General features: G+C 40.6%; 1 protein-coding gene across 2 annotated transcripts; it reads left to right on the top strand.

The window, feature by feature from the left end:
• The first annotated feature begins 6331 nt into the window (after nt 1-6331).
• Nucleotides 6332-23103, top strand: LOC122730617 (glycine N-acyltransferase-like protein 2). Of its 2 annotated transcripts, XM_043969793.1 has the most exons (7): nt 6332-6560; nt 8824-8903; nt 9875-9980; nt 13116-13223; nt 17377-17503; nt 19641-19821; nt 21665-23103. In XM_043969793.1, the coding sequence occupies exons 3-7, from the start codon at nt 9903-9905 to the stop codon at nt 22074-22076; spliced, it is 906 nt and encodes a 301-aa protein (XP_043825728.1). In that variant the 5' UTR covers nt 6332-6560; nt 8824-8903; nt 9875-9902; the 3' UTR covers nt 22077-23103. The 2 variants fall into 2 exon arrangements, with proteins under 2 accessions (XP_043825728.1, XP_043825729.1); XM_043969794.1 differs by lacking the exon at nt 8824-8903.
• Nucleotides 23104-26950: the final 3847 nt, after the last annotated feature.

Genomic DNA, 26950 nt, shown 5'->3' with positions numbered 1-26950 from the left:
ATAAAAATGATGTGTAAAAAACCTGGAAAAGTAGGAGGGGGAATCTATGGTATGAAGGGCTTTGGATGCCAAATAGAGGGTTTTGTGTTTGATTCTGTAGACAACAGAGAGCCACTGGAGTTTACTGAGTAGGGAGGTGGCATGGTTTGGCCTGGGATTTAGGAAATCACTTTAGGAGTTGAAATGGAGAATGGATTCAAGTGGGAAGAGACTTGAGACAGGCAGACCCACTAATAGACTCTTATCATAGTCCAAGTGTGAGGTGATGAGGCCCTGGACCACAGTGGTGGCAGTGTCAAAGGAAGAATAGTGCAAAGGAGAAATCAACAGGTCTTGGCAAGAGAGTGGATATGGGGGGGGGGGGAAGGAATGTTGAGATAGTGAGAAATCCAACATGACTTCTAGGTCACAAGACTGCAGTACTGGGAGGATGATCTTGTCCTCTGCATCAATAAGGAAGGCAGATGGGCTGGAGGGTCTAGAGGGAAAGATGAGTTCTCCTTTGGGCCTGTTGGTTCTAAGTTACTTGCTGGACGTTCAGTTTGAGATGTCTAAAAGGCAGTTGGAAATGCAAGATTGGAGAAAAAAAGGGAGGTTAGGGTAGGAAAGGTAGATTTGAGAATCATCAGCATAGACATAGTAATTAAATCTAGGAGAGCTGATGAGATCACCACATAGTATAGAAGGGAGAATGGAAGTGTGATGTTTAAAATCTAAACTGTGTACTCGCCTTAAATTAGAAGCTTTAGTACCAGTCTTTGGGCATTAAACATTTATTAAAGCATACAGGTATTCACATGGAGTTCAGAAAGTTAGGAAAAGGCCTATCTAGCCTAGAGTTCCAGCCTGGTCTGATTCTTCCTCAAGTCCTCCACCAGGAGCCTGCTTCAATCATGAACTCCCCAACAAACTGATGGTGGAAGCTTTTTACAGGTCTGGAGCATGGGCGGTCCTTATGCAGTGCTTCAAGCTGGATTGGTTAGTGTCATCCAAATCCATTCTAGTAAAGTTCAAAGTCTAGCCCTTCTTAAGGGCTAGCCAGGTGTGCTTACAATCCTGTTAACTTAAAGTAGGCTAAGCAGCAGTCAATCACTCTCACTTAATTCAATCAGTTTAGATTAATCTCCAGGTGGGCCTTTGAGTATCTGCTAAATCCCATTATTTTATCACAGAAGAGCGTCCAGAACAGAAACCTGAGGGATACCTGTGCTTTGAGGGTTTGAGCTGGACAAGGATCTAGCTAAAGAAACTGAGAAGGAGCCATCGGGGAGGTAGAAGGAGAATCTGGAGAGCATCATATCCTAAAAACCTAGAGAGGTGAGAGCATCAAGGAGGAAAGAGTCATCTACAATGGCAAAGACTGCCCAGAGCTTAATCCAAATGGGGATCCAGAAAAGGCCACTGGGTTTGGCAGCAGAGATCACTAGTGACTTTGGAGAGAATAGTTTTGGTGGAATGATGAGATCCATAAGGGATTAAGAAGAGAGTGAAAGTAGAGAAAGTGGAAGCACTTATTGTAGACACCTTTACAGATGTAGCCACAGAGGGCAGAAGAGATATAGGATGATAGTTAGCAGGGATGGAAGCATCAAGTGAGGGTCATTTCAGGATAGGGGAGACACAGGCAGGTTGTAGGGAGTAGGAAATGAGCCATCAAACAGGGAGACATTGAAAATAAGTGAAAGAGGGAGCAGTTAGGTGGCTCGGTGGATAAAGCACCAGGCTTTATCAGGAGGAACTGAATTAAAATCCAGCCTTGGATACTTGGAAAGGAAGGTTATGTGCAGCAGTTATGGGTTAAAGGGAATTATTCTTCTTCATCCCATAAAAGTGATATTGTCAAGTCTAGCTATTTATACCTCCCCAGCATCTCTTGCCTTCATCTTTTTTCCACTTACAAAGCAACCAACCACCTCAGTTCAGGCTCTCATCACCTCTCACCTGGATCACTGAAAAGACTCCTTAATAGATTTCCCTGCCTTGAGTCTTTGGCCATTCCGGTGCATCCAACATACAGCTGGCAAAGTCATTTTCCTTAAGGAGGGATCTCACCATGTGACTCCCTGACTTGGTCAACTTTAATGACTTCCTATTGCCTCTAGAATCAACAACAAACACTTCTATTTATCTTTTCAAGCCCTATGGAACCTGTTGTATTGTCATTTTTAAGTTGTATCTGACTGGATTTTCTTGGCAGAGATACTAGAGTGATTTACCATTTCCTTCTCCAGCTCATTTAACATATGAGGAAACTAAGGCAAACAGAGTTAAGTGACTCATCCAGGTCATACATCTAGTAGGTTTGAGGATGGTTTTGAACTCAGGAAGATGAGTTTTCTTGACTCCAGGTTTGGTACTCTATCCACTGCACCATCTTGCTGCCCCATGGAATTTGATTCCAATCTATCTTTTCAGTCTCATTACACACTACCTCCTCTTTTCATGCTCTGTGATTTTTCTAAAGTGACTTCCTGGGGGCAGCTAGGTGGTGCAGTGGATAGAGCACCATCCCTGGATTCAGGAGGTCCTGAGTTCAAATCCGGCCTCAGACACTTGACACTTATTTGCTGTGTGACCCTGGGCAAGTCACTTAACCCCAATTACCCCACCAAAAAAAAAATAAAGTGACTTCCTCTCTGTTCCTGCCAACTGATACTCCATCTTCCAACTCTGGGTCTCAGCACTGGCAATTCTCTTGAGGGCTGTCAAGAACCACCTGGAGCCAGCTTCTATCCATTCATAAGGTCTAATCATTAAAATTTTCAGTGAAAGAGACAATTACACCTTGGAAAATGGCAACATTACCAATGAGGGCTTGATTTATTGTCTTATTCATTGTCTAGATTTAATAAAATGATGGGGAAAATGTTAATAAAGCAGATTGAACTCAAAAGTGCATCATATATATGTGTATATATATTCAAAGAACCAGTTGTTAAACATTTCTCATCACACACCTGTTTTTGTTGTTTGTCCTTCCTTATCAAAGAGGACCATGACATCAGGGTGATGTCACAACTTGCATTGAATTGGATGTGAGGGAGGGATGTGCAAAGTCACCAACCTCACTTCTCTCCTCCAGAGCCATCTGGGTCTGGTGGCAAGATATATACATCAGGATGAGTGGAGATGGTCCTGGATGTTTTGAGGCAATGAGGGTTAAGTGACTTGTACAAAGTCACACAGCTAGTAAGTGTCTGAGGTGAGATTTGAACTAAACTCTTCCCAACTTCAAGGCTAATGCTGTATTCACTCGAACCATCTAGCTACCCCACACACCTGAACAAACTCTCTACCTATCTTCATTTCAAAGAGTCCTTTGCTTCCTTTAAAATGCAGTTCAGGCACCATCTTTTGCATGAAACTTTGACCCGATCTCCTCAAATGCTAGTATCTTCCTTCCCATGGTACCTTGTAGTTAACTATTTTGTAGATGTTTATACTTATTAACTTTATATTTATGCCACATGGATCTTGTATATACCTGTTTCCCTCATTAGAGTGCAAACTCCTTGAGAGTAAGAATTTGATACATGTATAATACTTTGGAAAACTTAAAATACTACATAAAGGATCATTGTTTGTTGTTGTGTGGTGGTGGTGGTGGTGGTGTTTGTTGTTTGTTGTTGTTAGATATCTGGGTGGTACGCTGGTTAGAGCACTGACTCTGGAGTCAGGAGGGCCTGAGTTCAAATGTGGTCTCAGACACTTATTATTTGTGTGACCCTGGGCAAATCATTTAAACCTGTTTGCCTCAGTTCCCATCTATAAAATAATCTAGGGCAAACCACTCCAGTATCTTAGCTACAAATAGCATCACAAAGAGTCAGACATGACTGAAATGACACAACAAATTACTATTAATTATCTTTGTTATCATTATTTGTCCTTGTGAAGATAAAATAATATTTGTAAAATGCTTTGTAAATTCTAAAGTACTATAAAAGTACTAGCTAGTATTATTACTATTATTTTTATCTACACTGCCTAGCACCATGCCTGGTACATAGTAGGAATGTAATGAATACTAAGTGGTCAGTTAGCCCAGTGATTGAACTCATAACTTTCCTCATACCAGCTTTTTAAAGCAGTTAAGCAGTCTTTCCACCACTTAACAGATGAGGACACTGAGGCTTAAAGAGGGGAATGGACTGGACTAAAGTCAAGTAGCATTACAAGCATCCTCCCAAGGCTACACTCAGTTCTTCCAACATCATTGCCCTCCTTATGACATCCTACATATATGTGAATAAAGGAATTTCAGATAAAACTCAAATGAGGAACCAAAGAAATTAATGATTACATGTTTTTCTGGAACATACAAGGGTAGATTTTAAAGATGATTACTAGGATCAGAGAGTAAGTTCTTCTTATTCCCCACCTCCTAGCCTCTATTTAATACGTAAAATACCCTATTTGGTATAGTAAACAGAACAAGAGGAGGATAGGTGGTGAAGCCAAGATGGCAGAGGAAAGACATTAAACACACAGAGCTCCTGACACAATTACCCCCAAAACAGCAATAAAATGAGCCCTGGAGTGGCAGAACCCACAAAAAGACAGCTGATATTATTTTCCACATTAAAGGGGGCCCTACTGGGCTGTAAGAAGAATCCAACCTTGGGATCATGCCGACACAGACCCAAAACACTCTGCGCAAGGGGAACTTACCCCCAGCCTCTGAATCAGCTGCAGCACCCATGTCTTCTGGAACTAAGCTTACCATTGGGTGAGAGGGCTAAATGGCTGGCCCAGGGGGTGGAAAATACAGGGGTGTCTGTGGGACCTGAGGAGGAATTTGGCTATCCCACCCCAGCAGGGAACCAGGAAGAAATCCTGAGTGGCAGGAGGCCCAGGTCGGGTAGGGGGGCAGGCTCATGGAAGCTAAGAACCACCCATCACTCTGCTGGCTGGTTAACTAGCAAATTAGCTTGAGGTTACCTTCAGACCAGAGAACAGGCCAGGTGAGAGAAAAACCTGCCCTCCCTCAAACCAAAACACCTGGGACCCTCTAAAGCTTAGGGCAATGTAGCTTGGAAGTAGGGCCCCACTATAAGAGGGAGCTAAAAGTCAAGTAAAAAATGGCAAGATGAGCAAGCAAAGAAAGTTGAGAACAATAGAAAGTTTCTTTAGTGACAAGAAAGATCGAGATGCACCCTCAGAAGGGGATAACAACCTCAGGGCCCCTATATCCAAAGCTTCCAAGAAAAATATGAATTGGTCTCAGGCCATGGAAGCGCTCAAAAGGGACTTTGAAGAGAAAGTCGGAGAGATAGAAGGAAGATTTAGAGAGGTAGAGGAAAGAATGGAAAGAGAAATGAGAGCAATGCAGGAGAGAAAAAAGTCAACAGCTTGAAAAGGCAAATGGAAAAGGAGATTAAAAAGCAGTCGGATGAAAATTATTGAAAATAGAGTAAATTATCATGGGAAGGGACTAGGATGGAGGGAAATAGTTATGATGATTGATTATAATGGCAAAATGTATGGTACCTACTCTGCTGGGCTATTGTAAGGAAATTCTTTGTCAAGTTTAAGGTACCATATATAGGTTATGATGAACAGGATGCTATCAGAAAAACCTGGAAAACCCACATGAACTGAGGCAGAGTGAAATTGCTGTATCCAATATAACAGCAATAGTCTAAGATGATCTGCCGGGAAGCATGTCGTTATTTTCAGCCAGGCAATGATCCAATATAACCCTGAAGGATTTACTGCAACCCATCTACAGAGAAAGAGCTGATGGTATATGAAAACAGATGGAAACACATTTAAGTTTTTTTTCTTTGACTATTCCTTAATCTGAAGTTTTGTTTTTTAACTGCTTTCTCTCACAACCTAGCTAATGTGGGAATGTTTTTGTAATGATTGGAATGACGCCACCTTCTGGAGACTTACTGTAGAAAAGCTCCACGATAAAGTGAAGGTCTTTGAGGGCAAGACCAGGAGTCTTTTCTTTGGTGTCAGGAAGTGACATCTGCTTATGGGAGGAAGAAGGGAGGAAACTGGTGCTCTGACTGGGGCTCTTTCCTGAGGACGCTGGTGGAGAAAGGAGTGAGAAATGTGCTCTCCCTTTAATAGATAGATGAATGTAGGCCTTTCTCTCTCTCTTTACCAAATTCTTATTCTCCTTAATAAATGCTTAAAAGCCTAACTCTTGCTAAAGCTTATAATTTATTGGCAACCACTCATTAGATATTTTAGACAGTTTAGCTAGAATTTTACCCTTAACATTTTTCATGACTACTCATGTATAACATATTGAATTGCTTGAATTCTTGTGAGTGGAGGGTGGGAAGGGAGGGAAGAAGAGAAGTTGGAACACAAAGTTTTAAAAAATTGATGTCAAAATTTGTTTTTACATATGTTTTGGAAAATAAAATTCTAAACAAGACAAAAAAAGGAAACAGAACAAGATTAATTTAGTTAAAGATTAGTTCAGAGCGGCACTGGCCAAAGGGCAGCAGCTCCAGCAAGGGTCAAACTCTAACCAACCAACCTAGGGAACTGGGAGGAAGGCAGCGGTCCTCACCTCATCCTTCAATTTCTCCATTTTCTAGGTGAGTTCAATAGTTTTATTGTATTTTTTTAAAAGTAATTCCCTGGGAGCAGCTAGGTGGCACAGTGGGTAAAGCACCAGCCCTGGATTTAGGAGGACCTGAGTTCAAATCTGGCCTCAGACACTTCACACTTACTAGCTGTGTGACCCTGGGCAAGTCACTTAACTCTCATTGCCCCACCAAAAAAAAAAAAAAAAGTAATTCCCCACAAGGACTGAGGTCATGTATGTATGGTGGATCCTTGGTGGGGATGGCAGTGGTGAATTCAGATCTCAGATCTTTGGAGTAACTCTGTGATCTTGAACAAATCATGAACCATTGTTAGCCCTGGATTTTCATTTCTTTAATAGAGACATAGCAGTGCTCTTGTCCCCAAAAATAACAAATAAAAAGGTAATTATACTGGCCTGAATAGATGATACTCTCTTCTCCACCAAATCTCTTTTTAATACAATGTTAGTGCAGTCTATGACTGCACCCTAAGTAAAAGAACAATAATCAAAGGGATGGGAGTGGTGGTGATAAAAATGAATTTGACATCCCTAATAGTATCTGTGAGGGTTTCTTTTTCTCTCCCTCTTCTCTCCCCCAATCACTACAGCAAGGCTTAGGTGAATATTTCCCTAGAAGTTGACAAATCTTTCCTCAGGACCTGACTGAACCAAAAATGTAGCCAGGCTTGAGTTGTACCTTGAGCTAGCCCTCAGGGCAACTTTCTGGAATACATTGGCAAGCCTCCTGCTCCCCAAAGGACACGTACAAAGGCCAACCTGTGGGAATTTTAAAGGCTAAGGAGGTGCCTTCACAGCAGGCAGAAGTCCCAAGGCCATGCAAATCAATACATCTTGCCCTGCTGACCATAAATAGGAGCATTGCTCATAAAAGTCACATATATTTATATACATACATATAGAGACATACATATGTATATGTATAATTTGTGTAATTATGTTTTTAGAATATAACTATTTGAACCTTTTTTTGTAGACGTCTTCTATTGCTGCAGACTGGGTCTGTAACTTTACCATTTTCCCTGGGGCACTGAAAGTCTAAGTGGCTTTCAGGTAGTCAGAGGCAGGATGTGAACCCCTGGCTGCCTATTCTAACACCAGCCACGAGATTGGCCATTCCTGTCTATTCCTGCCTTTCTGAAAGGAACTTTGAAAGAAAATATGTCATTCTTCCTTTCAAAGATTTTGGGAGTGCGGTCTATATTTAAGATGACCTATATTTGGGACTAATAAAAATTTTATGAGCAATACTCATACAAGCCCAGAACCAGAAGGGAGCAAAGCAATCATCTATTCCAATTCCCTCATTTGATAGGTGAGGAATCTGAGGCATAAAGAGATGAAGTCCCTTGTCCAAGACCAAATTGGCAGGTTGGGGTGACTGAGATTTGAACTCTGAATCCCAGGATCCCAGACTTAAAACTGGAAGGCAGGTCTTCTGATCCAACCCAATCCCTGAGAACTGACATGACTTGTTCAAAAGCACCAACCTAGTGTCAGAAATAGGAATTGAATGGACACCACCTGATTTCAGGAACCCTAATCCTTCCACAGTGCTACACTGCCTCTAAGACCCACAACCTATCCCACTATGCCATGGTAATGGTCGATAATTATTAAGATGGCTTCCCTAAGGTAAATACAGACCCTTTTAGTGCACATTTTCATTTGTGATCTCAGATCATCCATCATATTCCATGACAACATCAGTTGTGCCAGACCATACAGGCTTGCCCTCTACAACATCATCCAGAGAAATATCAGAACAGTTCAGTTGAACAACCCTTTATTGGAACCTATTTACCAAACCTTCTGTGATGGAACTCATTGAAAGCACCTTCCTACCCACTTGGACCTCCAAGTTCATCCTGTCCTGATGGGTGACAGCTCATCATATCTGGCCAACCCTTCTCATCCACATGCTTTACAAATATCTTCCTGCCGCATACCCCTCACTCCTATCCTACTCTCACTGTAGCCCAACCAATACCATCATTGTTTCTGGAAAGGACATGAACTACCCTACCCTTCTGCTCATTATTGTTAGGACTCTACAGGCCAAAATTCCTTTCCTGGGCCACCCTTCCTTGATATGTGTTTTCTCCCCAATTAGAACATAAGATCCATGAAGTCAGGGATAGTATCACTTATGTCATTTTTCCCCTAGTGCTTAATGCAGTGCCAGGCTCATAGTAAGCATTTAATAAATGCTTTTTTGTTAATTCATTTGTTTGTTCCTTCACATTTCAAAGCAACTATTTCAGGGAATAAATCAATGACCTTTGGTGAGGAGCACCCACACTGGCAGTCCAGAATTCCTGGGGTCCCAAAGGTGAGGAGGATTTGGATAAAATTTTGCATCTAGTATAAAAAAGGGGCATTGGGGGCAGCTAGGTGGAACAGTGGATAAAGCACCGGCCCTGTAGTCAGGAGGACCTGAGTTCAAATCCGGCCTCAGACACTTAACACTTACTAGCTGTGTGACCCTGGGCAAGTCACTTAACCCCAATTGCCTCACTAAAAAAAAAGGGGGGGGGCATTGGACTTGGAGTCTAAAGGCCTAGGCTCTGGTGCCAGCTTGACCAGATACTGGCTGAGTCAATTCGGTTCCACTCACTGGGTCTTGCTTTCCTCTTCTGCAAAATGGAAGTTATTCATCAAAAAAGACATTTACATAATAACTTTATTATATATTTAAAAGGAATAGCAAGGTGTACATAATAGATTGGCAGTTTCATGTACAATCATTTTTTTTTACTATGCTATGTTATGGAAATGTTTATTTTATTCCATTAAATAAAAATAAAAATTCCTCTTCCCTCTCAAAAGCCACCACCTTGATGACAGTGGTGCAGACTGCCTTTGGGTAATACCACAACCTATCAGACAATTTTTGCGCCTGGGATTTTGTGTACTACTTAGAGAGGAAGGAACCAGGGTGTTGTGAGAAACCTTGGATCTCACTCATTTTACTGACCTCATTCCCTACAATATTAAAGGCAGCTGCTGGTTTTATGGTGACTCTTAGACTTATTATAATACTAAAGGACATACTGCATTCCCTAAAAGAAATCATTGAAAGTATACATTTCCCTTCCCTGGGTACCCAAATAACTGAATATGGTAGGACCTAATTCAGTCCTTTGGTCTCTGAGTCAAGTCAGACTGAAACTGACAAACTCAGATTCATGCCCTGGGTCATGTGTCACTTTATTGTCACTCTTTCTACTTTCTCACCTTCTTGAGAAATCCCATTGGTTCCTTAACTACTTTTATTTCCATTTTTCTTTTTTTGGTTTGAAGGGCAAAGAGGTATACAGTACCGCCAAAAATGCTTCTGTTGCAAGAGGTCCAGATGCTACAAACTCTACACCGATCCCTGGCCAAAAGCATCCCAGAGTCCCTGAAGGTGAGTCAGGGTAGAAGCTACCAGAGACAAAGATGTGACCATCCCTGATGATTCCCTGGTGTTATAATGAGAGACTCAGCCACCAAGCAGGAAGCAGAGAAACGCTAGTCCAGAGTAACCACTTTTGACATCAGGCAGATCTACTTCACATCTCTGAGCCTCGGTTTCCTCTTCTGCCAAGTAACATTTTGTCCATTTCTTTGTTTTATCACATCCCTTCTCAGCTCCTCACACTAACATTCTGTATCCCTTCCTTCTAATAGTTCAGGCACAATCACTCGTGTCTGCTTTTCCCCTAAATTCTTGTGTATGTCATCCCATAAAACCTCCAAAGTTAATTTAGTCAATGTGCTAAAGACCTTTGGACATCTCAAGGGCATCAGTGAAGGACTTGGGCTTTCCTCCTGTTATCTGTCCCTTATGCCAATGATAGCACTAATGGAGCTTTGGCAAAGCTTTTTACATATGCTCTTTCATTCAAACTTCACAGGAATCCTGTAAATGTAGATGTTATTATAATTATTACCTTTAAATTGGGGAAACTGAGGCAGACAATAGTTAAATGACTTATCCAGGATTATACCATTAGTAAGTGTCTGAGGGAGGACTTGAGCTAGGGACTTACTGATTCAAAGCCCAGAACTATCTAGTGATAGTGAGCACCACCTAGTGGCCCTCAATACATAACTAACCCACTTCCTCTTCAGTCTTCCATTTCTTAGGGGTTTTCTTCTGCATTAGCAGCATCACTGGAAATGTATTGCTGCTTGTTTGCTTATTTATAACAATTGTTGATCTCTCCGGTGTCCTTTAGTTCACTCATTTTTATAATGCTCAATTTATAGCTATATAGCATCAATAGAAAAATATAATTTTTTTTTCCAATCCAACAAACATTTACTTAAAGACCTATTGCATATCAGATACTATGACAGGCTCTGATACTGAAAAGACAAAACATGAAACATTCCTAGCCTTTCAGAAGTTTTCCTTCTACTAAGAGAATAAAGCATATATCGTACTTGGAGGATACGGAAAAATAAATATGAAGTAAGTTCAGGGAGGGGAGAGAGAGACAGAGAGAGACAGAGAGACAGACAAAGGGACAGAGGCAGAGACAGAGAGACAGATGGAGACAGAGAGACAGAGACAAAGAGATAGAAAAAGAAAGAGATAGAGAAAACAAAGACACAGATAGAGACAGAGACAGAGACAGAAAGACAGATCACACTTTATTTTATTTATTTATTTATTTTTTTAGTGAGGCAATAGGGGTTAAGTGACTTGCCCAGGGTCACACAGCTAGTAAGTGTTAAGTGTCTGAGGCCGGATTTGAACTCAGGTCCTCCTGACTCCAGGGCCGGTGCTCTATCCACTGCGTCACCTAGCTGCCCGACAGAGCACACTTTAGAGGATTAGTGAAGTTTCATGGGGGAGTAAGCACTTAAAATAAGTTTAGAAGGAAGACAAGGAATTTCATAAACTTAGGAGAAAAGGGAGTCCATTCAACAAATGGAGGGTGGCACAAGCAAATGTAAAGAAGATAAAAACTGAATTGCTAATTTAAGGAACAGCAAATAATTTAGATTTTCTGAAACATAGTTTTGGGGTCCACAACTGTGATTTCATTGATGTAGGGAATTCCCAGTGTGTAAATGTCTTCTGCTAAAGCAGTCTGGGTCTATAACTTACTGTCTTTTGGAGTTCCCCGGGGTACTGACAGTTTAAGTGGCTTTAAGTTCTCCTAATTAGCATGTGTGAGAGTCAGGACTTGAATCTATGACCCTGGTTCCAAGACCAGCCATGTTGCTTCTCTGGCAGGAATTCTGAAAGAAGGGGACTTGGGAAATAATGATGGAGAGGCCAGTGGAGCAATACTGTGGAAGGCTATAAATGCCTTAGATTTTATCTTCAATGGGGAGACACTGAAAATCACTGGGATTCATGTAAGCCTGTGCTTTAGAAAGATGATTTCAGCATCCTTGTGCAGAATGGCTTGGAGAGAGAAAAGCTGATGGCAGGAAGAAGAACAGTATGGATCTTACTGCAATTGTCCTTCTGGTCAGTAAATGAGGATGATAGCCTGTGGTAGGAAAAATGAATACAATCTATAGATAGAATGCATAGAGTATACAATTGATTGTATGTGGGTAGTGAGGAAGAGGGAAGAAAACAGGTTATAAAACTGGGGACAAGAAGACTGGTTGGACTCTTTACAAAAATAGTGAAGTTGGAGGCAGGTAGGCAGTGCAGTGGATAGAGCATTGGCCCTGTAGTCAGGAGGACCTGAGTTCAAATCTGGCCTCAGACACTTGACGCTTACTAGCTGTGTAACCCTAGGTAAATCACTTAACCCCAATTGCCTCACCAACAAAACAAAACAAAAATAGTAACGTTTGGAAGGGGAGTGGGATTAGGGTGGAAATTGAATTTCTTTTGTCCCATGTTGATGGGACATTCAAGTGGTAATCTCCAGCACTAGTTGAAAATGAAGAAATGAAGTCAAGTAGACACATTAGAGCTGCATAAATACAGAGATGACTAATTCAGGGAGCAGCTTAGCACCACTTCTTTTGCTGTGCAATATCCCAAATGCAACCGAGCCCAATCCCAAGTCCAATTTACTCATCTGCATCTCCTGTCTGAGAAATCAGCCCTTTTGGGTTAATTGAAGACTGAAAAGCTATAGAAATGGAAGCTATTGTTATTATCAATATTCTTCTACATCACAGAATGATGCATGACATAATCATCCCATGTAGATATTTCAGGCTCTTACTAAGAAATGTGCAGTGCACTGCAGAACGGTGGGAAGTAGGAAGAGAAGGGAGTAATGGTGGAAAGGTATGGGATGGAACAGAGAAAAGGAAAATGTTATTTTCTAAGATAGCAGAATATGAAACTATCTATCTGTCTATCCATCCATCCATTTATCTGAATGTGTGTGTGTGTGTGTGTGTGTGTGTGTATGCACATCACTCTCTCCATCTGTCACTAAAACCACAATTGGTATTGGAATAGTGCTATCATTTCCCTCATCTTCAGGTCCCACTTCCATTTTACTTCCCTGCCTGACATCTTTGATGAAATGACGAAGTTCCTTCAGCCTCCCTTGGTTCTGTTTTTTTACTGCAGGTGTATGGCTCCATTTTCTACATAAATCGGGGAAACCCCTTCAACCTGGAAGTTCTAGTGGACTCCTGGCCAGAGTATCAGACCGTCATTACCCGGCCTCAGAAAGAGGTAGGATCAGCCAAGCATTTATTATGCAATTGTTCCATGCTAGGCATTAGGAAATGAAAGCAGCTCCTCCTCTCAAGAGTCTGTTGAGATCAACAATATATATCTATGTGAGTAGATACACAAAATGAAGATAAGGTGGTTTGAAGGGAGATCACTATTCATTGTGATCAGAGAAGGCTTCATATAGAAGTTGGTAGCTCGAACTGAATTTTGAAAGACATTTTGAAAGGATTCTGAGAAGCAGAGGTGATGAGGAGGGAGTTAGGCATGGGAGATAGCATGTGCCAAGTGACAGAGCCAGGTGATAAAATGCCAATTAAGGAAAGAGAAGGCAAATTTGGCAGGGTCATAGAGTAGGGGATAAAATGAGATAGACCTGAAAAGGTAAGTTGTAACTGAGCTGTGAACTGGACTCACCATGTATTTTAGAGCATCACAAGTTAAGAGATTTACCTGTGTGTAATTCAAGAGTGATCGCAATTATGGTTCAACATTTTGGGGTCCTGTAACTTCATCAAGGTGTATACTCCCTCTGTAGGAAGAAAGGAAATAAGCATTTATTAACATCTATTATGTGATTGGCAATTTACAAATATTATTTCACTTGATCCTCACAACAACTCTGGAAGGTAGATCTTATTATTATCCCTGTTTTTACAGATGAGGAAACTGAGGCAGAGAGACGTTAAAGTGACTTGTCCAAGGTCATAGAGCTAGTAAGTGTTTGAGGCTGGATTTGAACTCAGGCTTGCTTGACTCCTAGCCCAGAACGCAATGTATTGCATGTCTCTGTAGAACCCAAAGCCCCTACAAGTCAGTAGATGATCTTTGAGAATTACTTTAGCTAAAAGGTTCATCAAGTCTATCCAATTTGGTGATGAATCTCTCTGAATTAAGTTACTTCCATAAGACTCTATGCTGTCTATAATTGATCCCACCCTTGAAGCCTTCCCATCTGGATAGGGTTATGCTTTCTAGCATAGCTTTTGAGGACACTGAATCACCTGCATATCATGACAAGGCATTAACAAAGTAGCCTTATGAACTCTCCTAAATCCAATCATATCTTTTAAAAAATAAACAGCTGGACCATTACATGGGCTGAAGCTTCTTATACCAACTCCCTCTCCCAGTGCTGAGTCAGGTCCTGAAAGCTTGGCTATATCTCACTTTATCAGTGCTAGGCATACCCCTGAATTGTTGGGGAGTGATTTCCTAATGCCATTGGCTCAAGCTCTCACCAGTGTTCTTCTCCACTCTCCAAAATTATTAATCAAAAAATTATCATAGATATCCATCCTTAAATAGCTTTTAGAAAAAGGTATTTACTAAATTGGTATAGTAAGAACAATGGATACAAAGCATTCCTCCCACCCACCCTCAAAAAACCCAAAATCCAAAGTGTTACAAATTCTCCCACAAGTATATACTGAGTCCAAGAGAAAGTGGACTCAAGCTTAGAAAGTACATATGTTGATGTTTCTGCAAATACTTTCCTTCCATTTGTTGGGTACACAATAACTTCTCCTTTGTCATAGAATAGTTTCTTTGCTAAGTTCCTTGTGAAACATTGAATCCATATCATATCTGTCCTCGGTTCCCAATGCAGACACTCCCATCAGCTAATCTAGAGAAAGTGATAGGAGGCCCATGGGAAACTGGGAAGTCCATCATCCTCCAGATCCTTCAAAATTGGCAAGATTTCCTTGACAATGGGTAGGGGTTGGTAGGAGACCTGACCAAGGCCATGCAAAGACCTCCCCACCTCTCCTTCTCCCAAGTGGTTTCTCCTCACAGGTGTGCTGGAAAGACATGCTTGCCCCACCTCTTCGAGTTAATCTAGTTCTAACTAGCTTGGTAATTTTTTTTTTTGCAGGGCAATGGGGGTTAAGTGACTTGCCCAGGGTCACACAGCTAGTGTCAAGTGTCTGAGGCCAGATTTGAACTCAGGTACTCTTGAATCCAGGGCCAGTGCTTTATCCACTGCGCCACCTAGCCGCCCCCTAGCTTGGCAATTTATCGATGACTTCTGGAGTAAAGCCAAATTTCCTCGGCCTATTTAAACACAATTCTCAAGAAATATCCTCATAAGTGGTGCAGTGGATAAAGTACTGGCCCAGGATTCAGAAGGACCTGTGTTCAAATCTTGTCTCAGACACTTGACACTAGCTGTGTGACCCTGGGCAAGTCACTTAACCCCAGTTGCCTCACCAAAAAAAAAAAAAAAAGAAAGAAAGAAAAGATATATCCTCCAGTTTGAAAGACTTTTCACACTTCTGATCTTAAGTAGTTAAAACATCAATGCTAAAATAGGGTGAGGTGCTTCAGATTCCACTCTTACATGGCATGAACTGCTAAATACCCACTTCACCAAACCCTACAGAAGAAAGGGAATCCCTAAACTAGGTAAGTGCTAAATCCTCACTGTTTCTTGGATACTTCAAGGGATATATAATCTCATCATCACGAATCCTTGATCCTACAGTGTCGATCATAGCAATTCACAGCCTGGGCAGTTCTTGTCTATGATGTTCCATGAATCATTTAGAAATGATGCCTTTTAAAAAAAAAGACCCTCCTCACCATTCCAAGTGAATATACACATAGGTATATACATTATATATATGTATATGCATTGCATATATGCATTTAGTTATGTATGTGTATATGCATATATATTTGTGTGTGATATATGTATAACATTTATATGCGAATATGTGTTTATATGCACACATAATATATCATGCATGCACATATACATTATTGGTACATCTGTGTATATACGCAAACATACTATGTTGCATATTTATGTATATGTATGTAGATATATCGAAATACTCTTTATATATATATGCATGTATACTTAGATGTATTCATATTTCAGTTTTTCTGTGTGTATTTATTTATCCTGGTCTAGAGCCCATCAAGCCTATATTTTAATCTTTTACTCAATAGAACAGAAATATAAGTCCTATTTTCTGACACTATTTTCTTAACAATTTGTTCACTTCTAAAATCTACCTTATTCTTCTGAAGCTCCTCTTTTACAAAAGGAAAAATTATGAAAATATCATGTATACCAGAAGATGCTAGGTTTTTAGCCAAATACCACTGTTAGGATAACAAATACAACAATAACATGTCAGGGGGACCAGAATAAGAAACAATTCATTCATTCATTCATTCATTCATTCATTCATTCATTTATTTATTTGTTTGTTTGTTTGCTTATGCAGGGCAATGAGGGTTAAGTGACTTGCCCAGGGTCACACAACTAGTAAGTGTCAAGTGTCAGATTTGAGGTCAGATTTGAACTCAGGTCCTCCCGAATCCAGGGCCGGTGCTTTGTCTACTGTGCCACCTAGCTGCCTCCACAAGAAACAATTTTAACATAGATGCTAATAATGATGATTGCTAGCATTTATTTGGAGCTTTAAAGTTTCCAAAGGGCTGTACATGTTATCTCACTTGGTCCTACAACAGCCTTGTGAGATAAGTGCTATTATTATGCCTATATCTTATGTGAGGAAAAATGAGGCTGAGAAAAGTTGTGTCTTGCCCCACGTCACCCAGCTAATAAAGTTCTGATGTGGGATTTGAAGTCAACTCTTCTTGAATCCAAGTCTAGTCTCTTCTCTACCACCCTGCCTAGATACCACCTAATCTATATGGAAATAAGTTTTGTGATCTACAACTAAAGATCTACTCTGATCTTTATTGGTGGCATCAAGATGAGCCAGAGTTCTTGAAAGATGTTCCTGAGAAACACAGGCTCTGGAAGATCCTACCAAGCTAGAAAGGCCCTATTTATGAACCTGATGGTACCATCTTAGAACCAGCCCATCACCAGAAGACCACTAGAAGATTTCCTTCAGTAACACTAACTCAAGAAAACAATCTATTAAAATATTGAAAAATAAATAAATCAAAACAACAAAACAACAAGAACAACAAAATATTGAAGGATCATGATCTATCAGTAGAGAGGTTACCCACCCAATTTAAGCCTCCACCTCTTGAGGTTTCTAAGGTTAAGTCCTTTCCAATTGCCCCTTGGCTTTGAGCCTTTGACCAAATCAATCTGAAATGAAGTTTCCTCTTTGAGACAGACTTTGACAGTGATACCCCAATCCCTCTAACCTATCTTGCACAGGAGATGACCGATGACATGGATCTTTATAGAAACACTTATCACATCTTCACCAAAACTCCCGAGAGATTGCCAGAGATACTGGAATCTAATGAAGTCATCAACTGGGATCAGATTCTCACTATCCAAGGTAATTACTTAGAAGCAAATGGAATATTTATCGAGCAACACCTATATGAAAGGTATCATTATGGACATTTAGGATATAAAGATGAGAATGGTATGGTTACTTCACTCAAGGACCTTGAAATATGGTTGAGGAGACAAGACAGATAGACAAGTAACAGAAATAAAAGTTATAATAGCAGTGAGTAGGTGAGTACAGGTATTATTATCTCTGTTTTAGGACTAGGACACCTCTCACCAAAGACATGAAATGGTTTCCCCAAGGTCACACACCTGGAAGTGACCGAGGTGGGATTCAAACAAAGATTTCTTTACAACATATTTAACGAAATCCAACTCCATTCTAACTTCTTTGAAAAGGGGTTCTGATGGAGGAATAGCATTATATATTTCCTGGACCCTCCTCATGGCTTTGTCATTACCTCACTGTATAAGCCCAAATGACATTTCTTATTTCTAGGCTTTGATATCATTTAAAATGAAGAGTGTGGAGTAGATGACTACTAAGATTCTACCATTGTTAACATTTTAATACCAATTGTGAGTTTTCTCTTGTCCCTTCCTTTGTACCTCAAGACCCTTTTATGTCACCTTTTCTCCTCTCATCTTTTATTCCAGTCTTTGAGGAAGAAGGGGTCCTTTTCCTCAGCAAAACTAATCCTTCTACTTGTGCCTTCTTTCTTCTACTCTCTTTTCAGAATTTATTCCATAAATCATTTCCACTCTTTATTCCATTTTTAGGTTCTGCTTGTCCAATGGCTCCTTCCCAAATACTCACAAATATGCACAGATCTCCCCCACCAATAAAAATATTTTGAGTAAGCCTGAACTATATATCATCCCTTTTATAAGCAAACTCATATTTATCTGCTTTCATTTATTCTATTTCCTTTCCTCCCATTCTTCAACCCCTTGCCCTCTGGCTTCTGACCCAACCACTCAACTGAAAGCATTCTCACCAAAGCTACCAATGATCTGTTAATCACTAAATCTGATGTCCTGTTCTAGGTCTGCATCCCACTTGGCATCTACAGCTTTTGGTTCACCACTCTACAATATTATCTTTTCTTGGCTTTCATGAAACTGAACTCATCTAGTTTTCTTCCTACTTCTCTGACCCTGTTCAAGTTCTGACTTTGACACTCAAATTGTCTGCAAAAACTTGAACAAGTCATTTAATTTCCCTAGGTCTTCATTTCCTCCTCTTTCAAAATGAGGAGACTGGATTGCATAGACTCAAACATCCTTTTAGTTTATGATTCTCAGTGTACAAGGAAGGTAAAGACAAATATCTTTGAGAAATATGAACAAGTCAGAAAGTATTTATGAAGCACTTGCTATGTGTAGGGCAATGAGTGGAGCTCTGGGAATACAAATACAAGCAAAAAAAAAGAGAGGAAGGGAAGAGAGAAGGAGCCACATAGAGAAATGTGTGAAATGAGCAACAGAGCCAGGAGAGGAATCACTAAACGAGCTTGACTGGACCAGGAATTTCTGCAAAATAGTGGTTCCAGGAGGAACTCACTTATTAATCACTAAACATATTAAGGACCTACTATGTGCGAAGAATCAGACAAAAGCTTTTCTAGCTTGGGAAAGGAGAGTAGGATGAGAAAATAGAGAAAAAAGTCATCATTGATGAAATGGCACAAGAGTCAAAGATTGGAGGGGATGAGTCAATTGTCAAAAGGTAAAGATGGAGTAAATGTGAAAGAATAATCTAAGCCAAAGGGACTTTGTATCTTTGCTCATATTGAGATAGGGAGGGCCAGACAATTTCAGGCACTGATGATTCCTCCAGTTTGCAGGAGTACCCAATAAGTGTGTCCCAGTGTCCTGAGTGAGTAACTGAGTAAAATTTAGAGGCAGAGAGAATCAGATGGGATCATAGGATCACAGATTTAGGGCTAATGAGGAACTTGAAGACCATCTAGTCCAACTTACTTGTTTAACAAAGATGGAAACTGAGGCCCAGGGAGAGGAAGTGATTTTTCCATAACCACTTTGCAAGAAAATAATAGAGCTGGATTCTAACCCACTGTCTCTAATTACAAAAGCAATGTTATTTACATTAAGTTGTACTCCCTCAGAAGATGAAGAGACAACTAAATGAAAGTCTTTGTTGCTTCCTCTCTCCCCAGCTTGCCAACAGGGTTTGCATGAAAAGATAAAAAGGGTTGCGACTTCAAAGTCAATACAAATAGAATACTCCAAAAGATGTCTCTATATGACAGAAGCTATTCTTCAACTGAAGTCTTCCAAGAAGAGAATATTTGGGAGATCCCATGAAACAGCTGTCCAAAATACTGAAGAGTTTAGGAGGTAGGAACACACATACCCTCTTGTTCTAATATCATATCCTGGGTTGTTGACAACCAAAGGGTTAAATTTGTGGTTTGAAATGGAGATTTACAAGAAATGAAGTATTCGCTATCATCCACTAAGATTCTCATCTTATGTCCCCTTATGGCATAGACATAGACCTGGGTGGCCATGGGAATTCAAGCTCTGCCAAGTTCAACCATCTAGACAGGCTAAGGATAGGACAAGGAAAAGGCAGTGGTTCTCAGATCAGTTCCAACTCATTTTGGATGGGGCCATCACCAGGAACATGGTTAAGAGTTGAATTTAACAAAATTTCCTCAGGCAATTTATTGCTGAATACTTTTTTGTCATTTTAATAGAATGTAATTAAAAATGTGTGTGTGTATGTGTGCGCGCGCGCATGCACGTGTGCACACACACGTGCATAGTATCTAAATTTTAAAATGTCTTGGTTCACAGGCTAGGAGAGAGAATGATCTCATATCAGTCACTGTATTAGCACAATCTAGGATTGCAGAGAAGTGGGGTGGGGTGGGATGAGCAGGTTCCTCTAAATTGTCTGAGGCTTTACAGGTTCCAGTTACTCACTTTCCTCTATCCAACTCTCTCTTCAAGTCTTCCAGTTATCTGAAGAAATCCCTTCTCTATTCATTCAGCTAGAAAGTAGATTCAGTGTTCTCTCAACCAATCAAGAGTCACACTTCCTTCTTTATTCATAGCACATAGCTTCAAAAGTTTGCCTTTCAGGGGCAGCTAGGTGGTGCAGTGGATAAAGCACTGGCCCTGGATTCAGGAGTACCTGAGTTCAAATCTGGCCTCAGAGACTTGACACTTACTAGCTGTGTGACCCTGGGCAAGTCACTTAACCCCAATTGCATCACCAAAAAAAAAAAAAAGTTTTCCCTTCAGAGCTTGCAAAACTCACATGCCTCTACAGGTCAGGGATTGTTTTTCTTTGTATCCCCACACCAAGGACAATGTCTGACACATAGTAGGAATTTATGGATGTTGTTTTCTGGGCAACTCTCGAGAATGTCTAAGTTGTGATTTGTGTTGAAAGGAAAGTCTGACATGGCATTCAATAGACACTGAGTAGTGTTGTCATGCTGGACACTGGAAGACATACAAAAATAAAGAAGAAATGGACATTTTTTTTTTCAGGAAGCCTTCAACCTAGTAAGATTGATGATACTGCACAAATGAATATACTAAGTTAAAAAGTATGGTAAGTGGGGAGCAGCTAGGTGGTGCTACAGTGGATAAAGCACTGGTCCTGAATTCAGGAGGACCTGAGTTCAAATTTGACGACACTTGATACTTACAAGCTGTGTGACCCTGGGCAAGTCACTTGACCTTCATTGCACCCCCCCAAAAAAAAAGTATGGTAAGTTAATAAGAAAAAAGCAAAGAACAGTTGGATCAGATAAGAAAAAGATAATTCCAGTTGAAAGCCCTTGGATCTACAGCTGGAAGGTTTGGACCTCACAGTCCAATTAGTATAGCCCCTTAGTTTTGGATATGAAAAGAGCAAGACCCAAAGACTAGTCAGTGAGAGAGTTAGGATTTTAATCCATGTCTTCTCATTACAAAACCAGTCCTCTTTCCACATTAGGGTCAGAGAAGGCTTTATGAAGGAGATGCGACTCAAATTGGAACTTAAAGGAATGGTAGAAAGTTAATGGATGATGATATGCCTGGAGAGAAGGGAGAGGGGGACATGAGAGTCATAGGGAACTAATGTGAAGAAGGCCTGGACATGGGAAAATATATGATGTGTTTAGGAAAGAAGTGTCAATGAAAGTAATATTTTTCTTTTGTTCTTTATTATTTTCTTTTTTAGCAAAGTTGATCATTTCAAACCTACATTTCTGGATGTCTCCCATTCAGAGCTGGTGAACAACAACTGGAAATTTGGAAAGAATGAGAAGAGCTTGAGATATATCAAAAGCTGTCTCCAGAACTTTCCTGGATATTGTCTGCTCAATCCTGAGGGGAATCCCATATCCTGGTCTGTGATGGAACCGTCATGTGAATTGAGAATGGCCTATACCCTGCCAGAATATCGAGGCAGGGGCTTAACAGGGAAACTGATGAATCCATATATGAAATATCTTTATCAGAACAAAATTCCTTTTTATCTTAATGTAGAAGACATGAATGAGAACTCCCATAAAGCAGTGAGGCGCCTTGGTTTCCATGCCATGCCTTGTGATTGGCATGAATGGAAAAGCATCCCGACTATATTTCAGTAATTGCCCCATTCCTAATTCGGTCTGATGCCACCTGCTGTCAGTCTTGAGCTATGTAATCCACTTGTATTTTATCTCATTTGGAGATTGTGTTGTCTCTGTCTCAGCCAGAGTAGAAGAGCAACAGCCACTTGTTATCCCATCCTTACTGCGGATATGCACAGAAGTCTTGACCTGCTCCATTTCCAACCTGGGCCAGGTTATCCCTTCCTCGGTGTCTCGGTGTCCTCATGATCTCAGAGGTCAGAAGTGGTTCAGATGTCTCATTGGCCTTTGTGCTACTGCAGCTCAGAAATCCTGAGCTCAAGCCATCCACCAGCCTCCTAGAAGCACAGATAAGAATGTGCTTCCAACCCAGCCCCCTCCACCACTTTTAGCAGAGCCTCTAAAGATAGCATCCATTGGGGTCAACCTTTGAATACGTAGGCAACTGCTCTCCATTTAGGGAGGCTATTGCATGAAGCTCTAATACCTCCCATACTTCAGCCTAAATCCTTGAAACATCCCTGGTAGTCCCTCAATCCCAGAAGGCTCTCTCTTCTCCTTTCCACCTTCTAGCATCCCTGGTTTTCTTTAAGACTGAGCAGCGAGGTGTCACAGTGGATAAAGCACCAGCCCTATATTCAGGAAGACCTGAGTTCAAATCTGGCCTCAGACACTTGACATTTATTAGCTGTGTGACCCTGGGCAAGTCACTTAACCCCCATTGCCCCCCCCCCAAAAGAGTGAGCTAAAGTCCCATCTTCAATACGAGATTTTTCCTAGTTCTCCTCCATCCCCTGACAGTGCCTTTTCCTCTCGGGTTATCTTCAATTTACTCTGTATATATCTGGTATTTTCTCTTATCTCCTCTATTTGGATTTTGGTTTGTTTGGGGTTTTTTTGTCTGTTTTTGTGTGTGTCCTAATCCTAAAAAAAATAGCAAATAAATTGGGATTGTCCATATACATAATATAATATTCATACAAAACTGCACATTTCCACTGTGTACAACTTGCCTTGCTTTTAAATGTACTATAAATTCAACATGTAATGTCCAAAGCTGTCTTGCTTCTGTGAGTGAGATTTTTCTCCAGTCCTTAGATATGTGATAATAGACTACAAATGGTGATTTACTCATGTAGTCTTATAGAAATTATGTAACTTGTTTTTAAGGTACTCTGACCATTCTTTAGTGACTTAAGCCGATGCAGTAATATGTTCTCACGTATCAACTTTATAGGTAAATTTGTTTCTTGATCATTTGATCATTATTACTGCTGTCCCTTGATCCTTGTGGTTAACCACAAGGTATTGGAAATAACATCTTCTAAGCTGAAGGAGCCAATCAGCTCCAGAGAAAAAGTTACCAATATCAACTGTGCTAAATGAACCTATAGGTGTTTGTCACTAACCCATATAAAGGTGGGTGTAGGAGAGTGTGAGACCAATCAGCATTGGAGATTGAAAGAGATTGAGAAGAGGTCAACAGAACTGGTAGTGGCAAATGAAACTTGGGTCAAGAAAAAATATGTACACTGTATTTTTTTTTGTATATGAGCACTTTTAATCTTTTGTATATTTGGGAGGAGTTCGTCTAAACCCTGAGTGGGTATAAAAACCACCAGATCCCTAGGCTCAGAGTCTTTGGGTCCTAGACCTGAGAATGGCTTTATTGTGAGACAGGTACCTTCTCTCAATAAACCTATTTTCTAAGGCTTGGAGACTTTGCTGTTTTTTTTTTTTTGGTTTTTTTTCTTCATCAGACTTAAAAATTTCTGTGACACTTCTTTGTGATCATTACTGACATTGCCCTTTCTTTTGTTCTCGTCAGTACGTTTGAAAAGGTTCTTCTATGACACTCTTTTTTTTTTCCTTTTTGGTATCCTAACCCCATTCTTCTTCTCTCCTCACCCCATCCCTAAGCATAAAAGAGAAAAGAAAAACAAAACCATTCAAATAAATACACATGGTCAAGCAAAACAAAAGACTGCATTGGCTGTTTCTGAAAATGGGTGTCATTTTGTATAGGTTAGCATGGGTTTTCTAGAATTGTGGTTGGCCACTGTGTTGCTCAGAGTGCTTTTAGTCTTTCAAAGTTATTTTTCTGGACAATACTATTATTGTATAAATTGTTTTTGTTTGGCTCACCTTGCTGCACATCAATTCGTACAGGTCTTTCCATGTTTCTCTAGAGCCATCCATTTCATCAGCTCTGAATGGAATTCCATTACATTCATCCATATGCCATGGTTAGCTCATCTAATCTCTAATACATGATCAGCACCTTGGTTTGCACTTCATTGCCACCATAAAAAAGAGTAACTATCAATATTCTTGTATGTGGTAGTTTCATCATTAGGTCAAAGGTTCTACACAGCTTAGTGACTTTTTTGGTCATGTTTCCAAATTGCTTTCCAAAATGGCTAGACTTATTTGGAGCTTCACCAGAGCTACAGGTTTAATGTGCTTTTTTTTTTTTTTTTTAAAGATGGGTTCAACGGAGGCAGCTGGGTGGCATAGTGGATAAAGCATCGGCCCTGGATTCAGGAAGACCTGAGTTCAAATCCCACCTCAGACGCTTGATACTTACTAGCTGTGTGACCCTGGGCAAGTCACTTAACCCCCATTGCCCAGCCCCCCCCCTCCAAAAAAAAAGATGAGTTCAACACATAAAGTGGTGGCCAAGGAAAGAAGAGAGTGTCAATCTAGTCAGTTGCTTAGAGTGATGATGAGTGGCATCTTGGGCAATAGACTGTCAGGCTTTCATAGGAAAAATGATTATATTGATTTAAATACTATTTCCAGTGCAAGAACAGGGTGGAAAGGTGAAGGGAGTCTAATGATTGGAATGACGCCACCTGCTGGAGATTTACTGTAGGAAAGCTCCAACATGAGGAGAGAGCCTCTGAGGGCAAGACCATGCGTCTTTTCTTTGGCATCAGGAAGTGACGTTTGCTTGTGGGAGGAAGAAGGGGGAGGCTGGCACACTGGCTCACTCTCTTTTGTGTGGACTCTGGCAGAGAACAGAGCTAGGAATGCTCTCTCCCTTTAATAGATAGATGAATCTAGGCCTTTCTCTCTCTCTTTACCAAATTCTTATTCTCCTTAATAAATGGTTCAAAGTCTACCTCTTGTTAAAGCTTATAATTTATTGGCAACCACTCATTAGATACTTTAGACAGTATAGCTAGAATTTTAGCCCTTACAGGAGTGAAAGTATATACAGGAAGGAGCTGGGCAGATTGCAAGATAAAATATTAGGTGATACAGATAATACTTTAGCAGATCACATGGGAAGGCAAGAGAAGCAGATGTTACCACTCCCATTTTGAGACCACAGATATGAAGAGTGAGAAATTATTTTCATGGACAACAGGTTCTCTGCAAAAGCAGCTCCAGATGTTGTTACTCAACTCCCTTGTCCCCTGCAGGACATACAGTGTCTATCTGAATCATAAGAGCCAGCGACAGAGGTTATCCTTTGACAGTCATTCTGTTGTTCCCTATGATAGGACAGGAGCATTTCTTTACAGCCTAATGGCTACCCCTCTAGTGGATATGAGTGTCACCACATGAAGAACCACCAAGTGAAGCCACAGTATTCCATGAGAACAGTCAATTATGACACAGACAGGGCTTTTGGTGAACTTAGTACCGCACCAAAGAAGTCACAGTTCTTAGTAGTGCTAAAATAAGTGTTGTCCTTGTTGTTGCTGTTAATGAAAAAACCGAGGTCCAAATCAAATGAGATATTTGAAAGCACTTACAAACCTTAAAGAGCTACAGAAATTCTTGCTGCTGCTGCTGCTCCTATTACTACTATTAGTTATCATTGTAATGACAAAAATCACATCGTTAGGATCAGTGCTAAGCTATAGAAATTGTTTGAGAGATTTCCTTCAATTTCCTCAAGACAGTTTTTCCAAGTGATTATTTCAAACTGGAGGGCAACTAGGTGACCCAGTGGATTAGAGTGCTAGGGCTGTAGTCAGGAAGATTCATCTGCCTGAGCTCAAATCCAGCCTTATATATTTTCTAGCTATGTTACCTTGGACAAATCATTTCACCCTGTTTGCCTCAGTGTCTTCATCTGTCAAATGAGCTGAAGAAAGAAATAGCAAACCACTCTAGTATCTTTGCCGAGAAAACTGCAGAAAGGGTCATGAAGAGTCAGAAATGACTGAACAACAATTCAACAATGGTCCTTTATTCTTTGGGAATCCTTCCATACTTTTCGGGGGGCAGGGCAATGAGGGTTAAGTGACTTGCCCAGGGTCACACAGCGAGTAAGTGTCAAGTGTCTGAATCTGGGTTTGAACTCAGGACTTCCTGACTCCAGGGCCAGTGCTTTATCCACTATGCCACCTAGATGCCCCCCTTCCATACTTTTTTTTTCATGGGGCAATGACGGTTAAATGACTTGCTCAGGGTCATACAGCTAGTGTCAAGTGGATGATGCTGGATTTGAACTCAGGTCCTCCCGAATCCAGGGCCAGTGCTTTATCCACTGTGCCACCTAGCTGCCCCCATCCCCCCACACATTTTTAACATATAGTTGGAGCACTTGGAATTTTGGAAAGAGTGACAAAAATGCCCACACTCTTTAATCCAGAGGTTTCAGGGCTAGGCATATACCCCTGTTAAAATAAATCCTTGTTCAGACTGTCCCCTCTGATTAAATGAAGCAAACTCAGGAAATAAAGTTAAAAGGAGTGTATTCATGCCAAGACAAAGAAGCATTGAAAGGGTCAACAGGATTTCAGTTGTATCTAAGAAGGGCAAAGGTATTTTAATTGGATCATACCAGATTTATACATCTAGCCTGGAAACTGGATAGAGTATTGGGTCTGGAGAAAGAAGCTTCATCTTCTTGGGTTCAAATCTAGCCTCAGATA

This window comes from Dromiciops gliroides, chromosome 6, assembly GCF_019393635.1.
Source record: "Dromiciops gliroides isolate mDroGli1 chromosome 6, mDroGli1.pri, whole genome shotgun sequence".
Taxonomy (NCBI): Eukaryota; Metazoa; Chordata; class Mammalia; order Microbiotheria; family Microbiotheriidae; genus Dromiciops; species Dromiciops gliroides.
Note: the sequence above shows the minus strand (reverse complement) of the source record. Positions and strands in the feature narration are given on the sequence as shown.

What these genes read in the sequence shown, in the direction of transcription:
- LOC122730617 (XM_043969794.1), top strand. Translation starts at nt 9,903, where the DNA reads ATGCTTCTGTTGCAAGAGGTCCAGATGCTACAAACTCTACACCGATCC. An exon ending in TCAGATTCTCACTATCCAAG is followed by an intron (nt 17,504 to 19,640) that starts GTAATTACTTAG and finishes CTCTCTCCCCAG; the next exon opens with CTTGCCAACAGGGTTTGCAT. An exon ending in AATACTGAAGAGTTTAGGAG is followed by an intron (nt 19,822 to 21,664) that starts GTAGGAACACAC and finishes TTTCTTTTTTAG; the next exon opens with CAAAGTTGATCATTTCAAAC.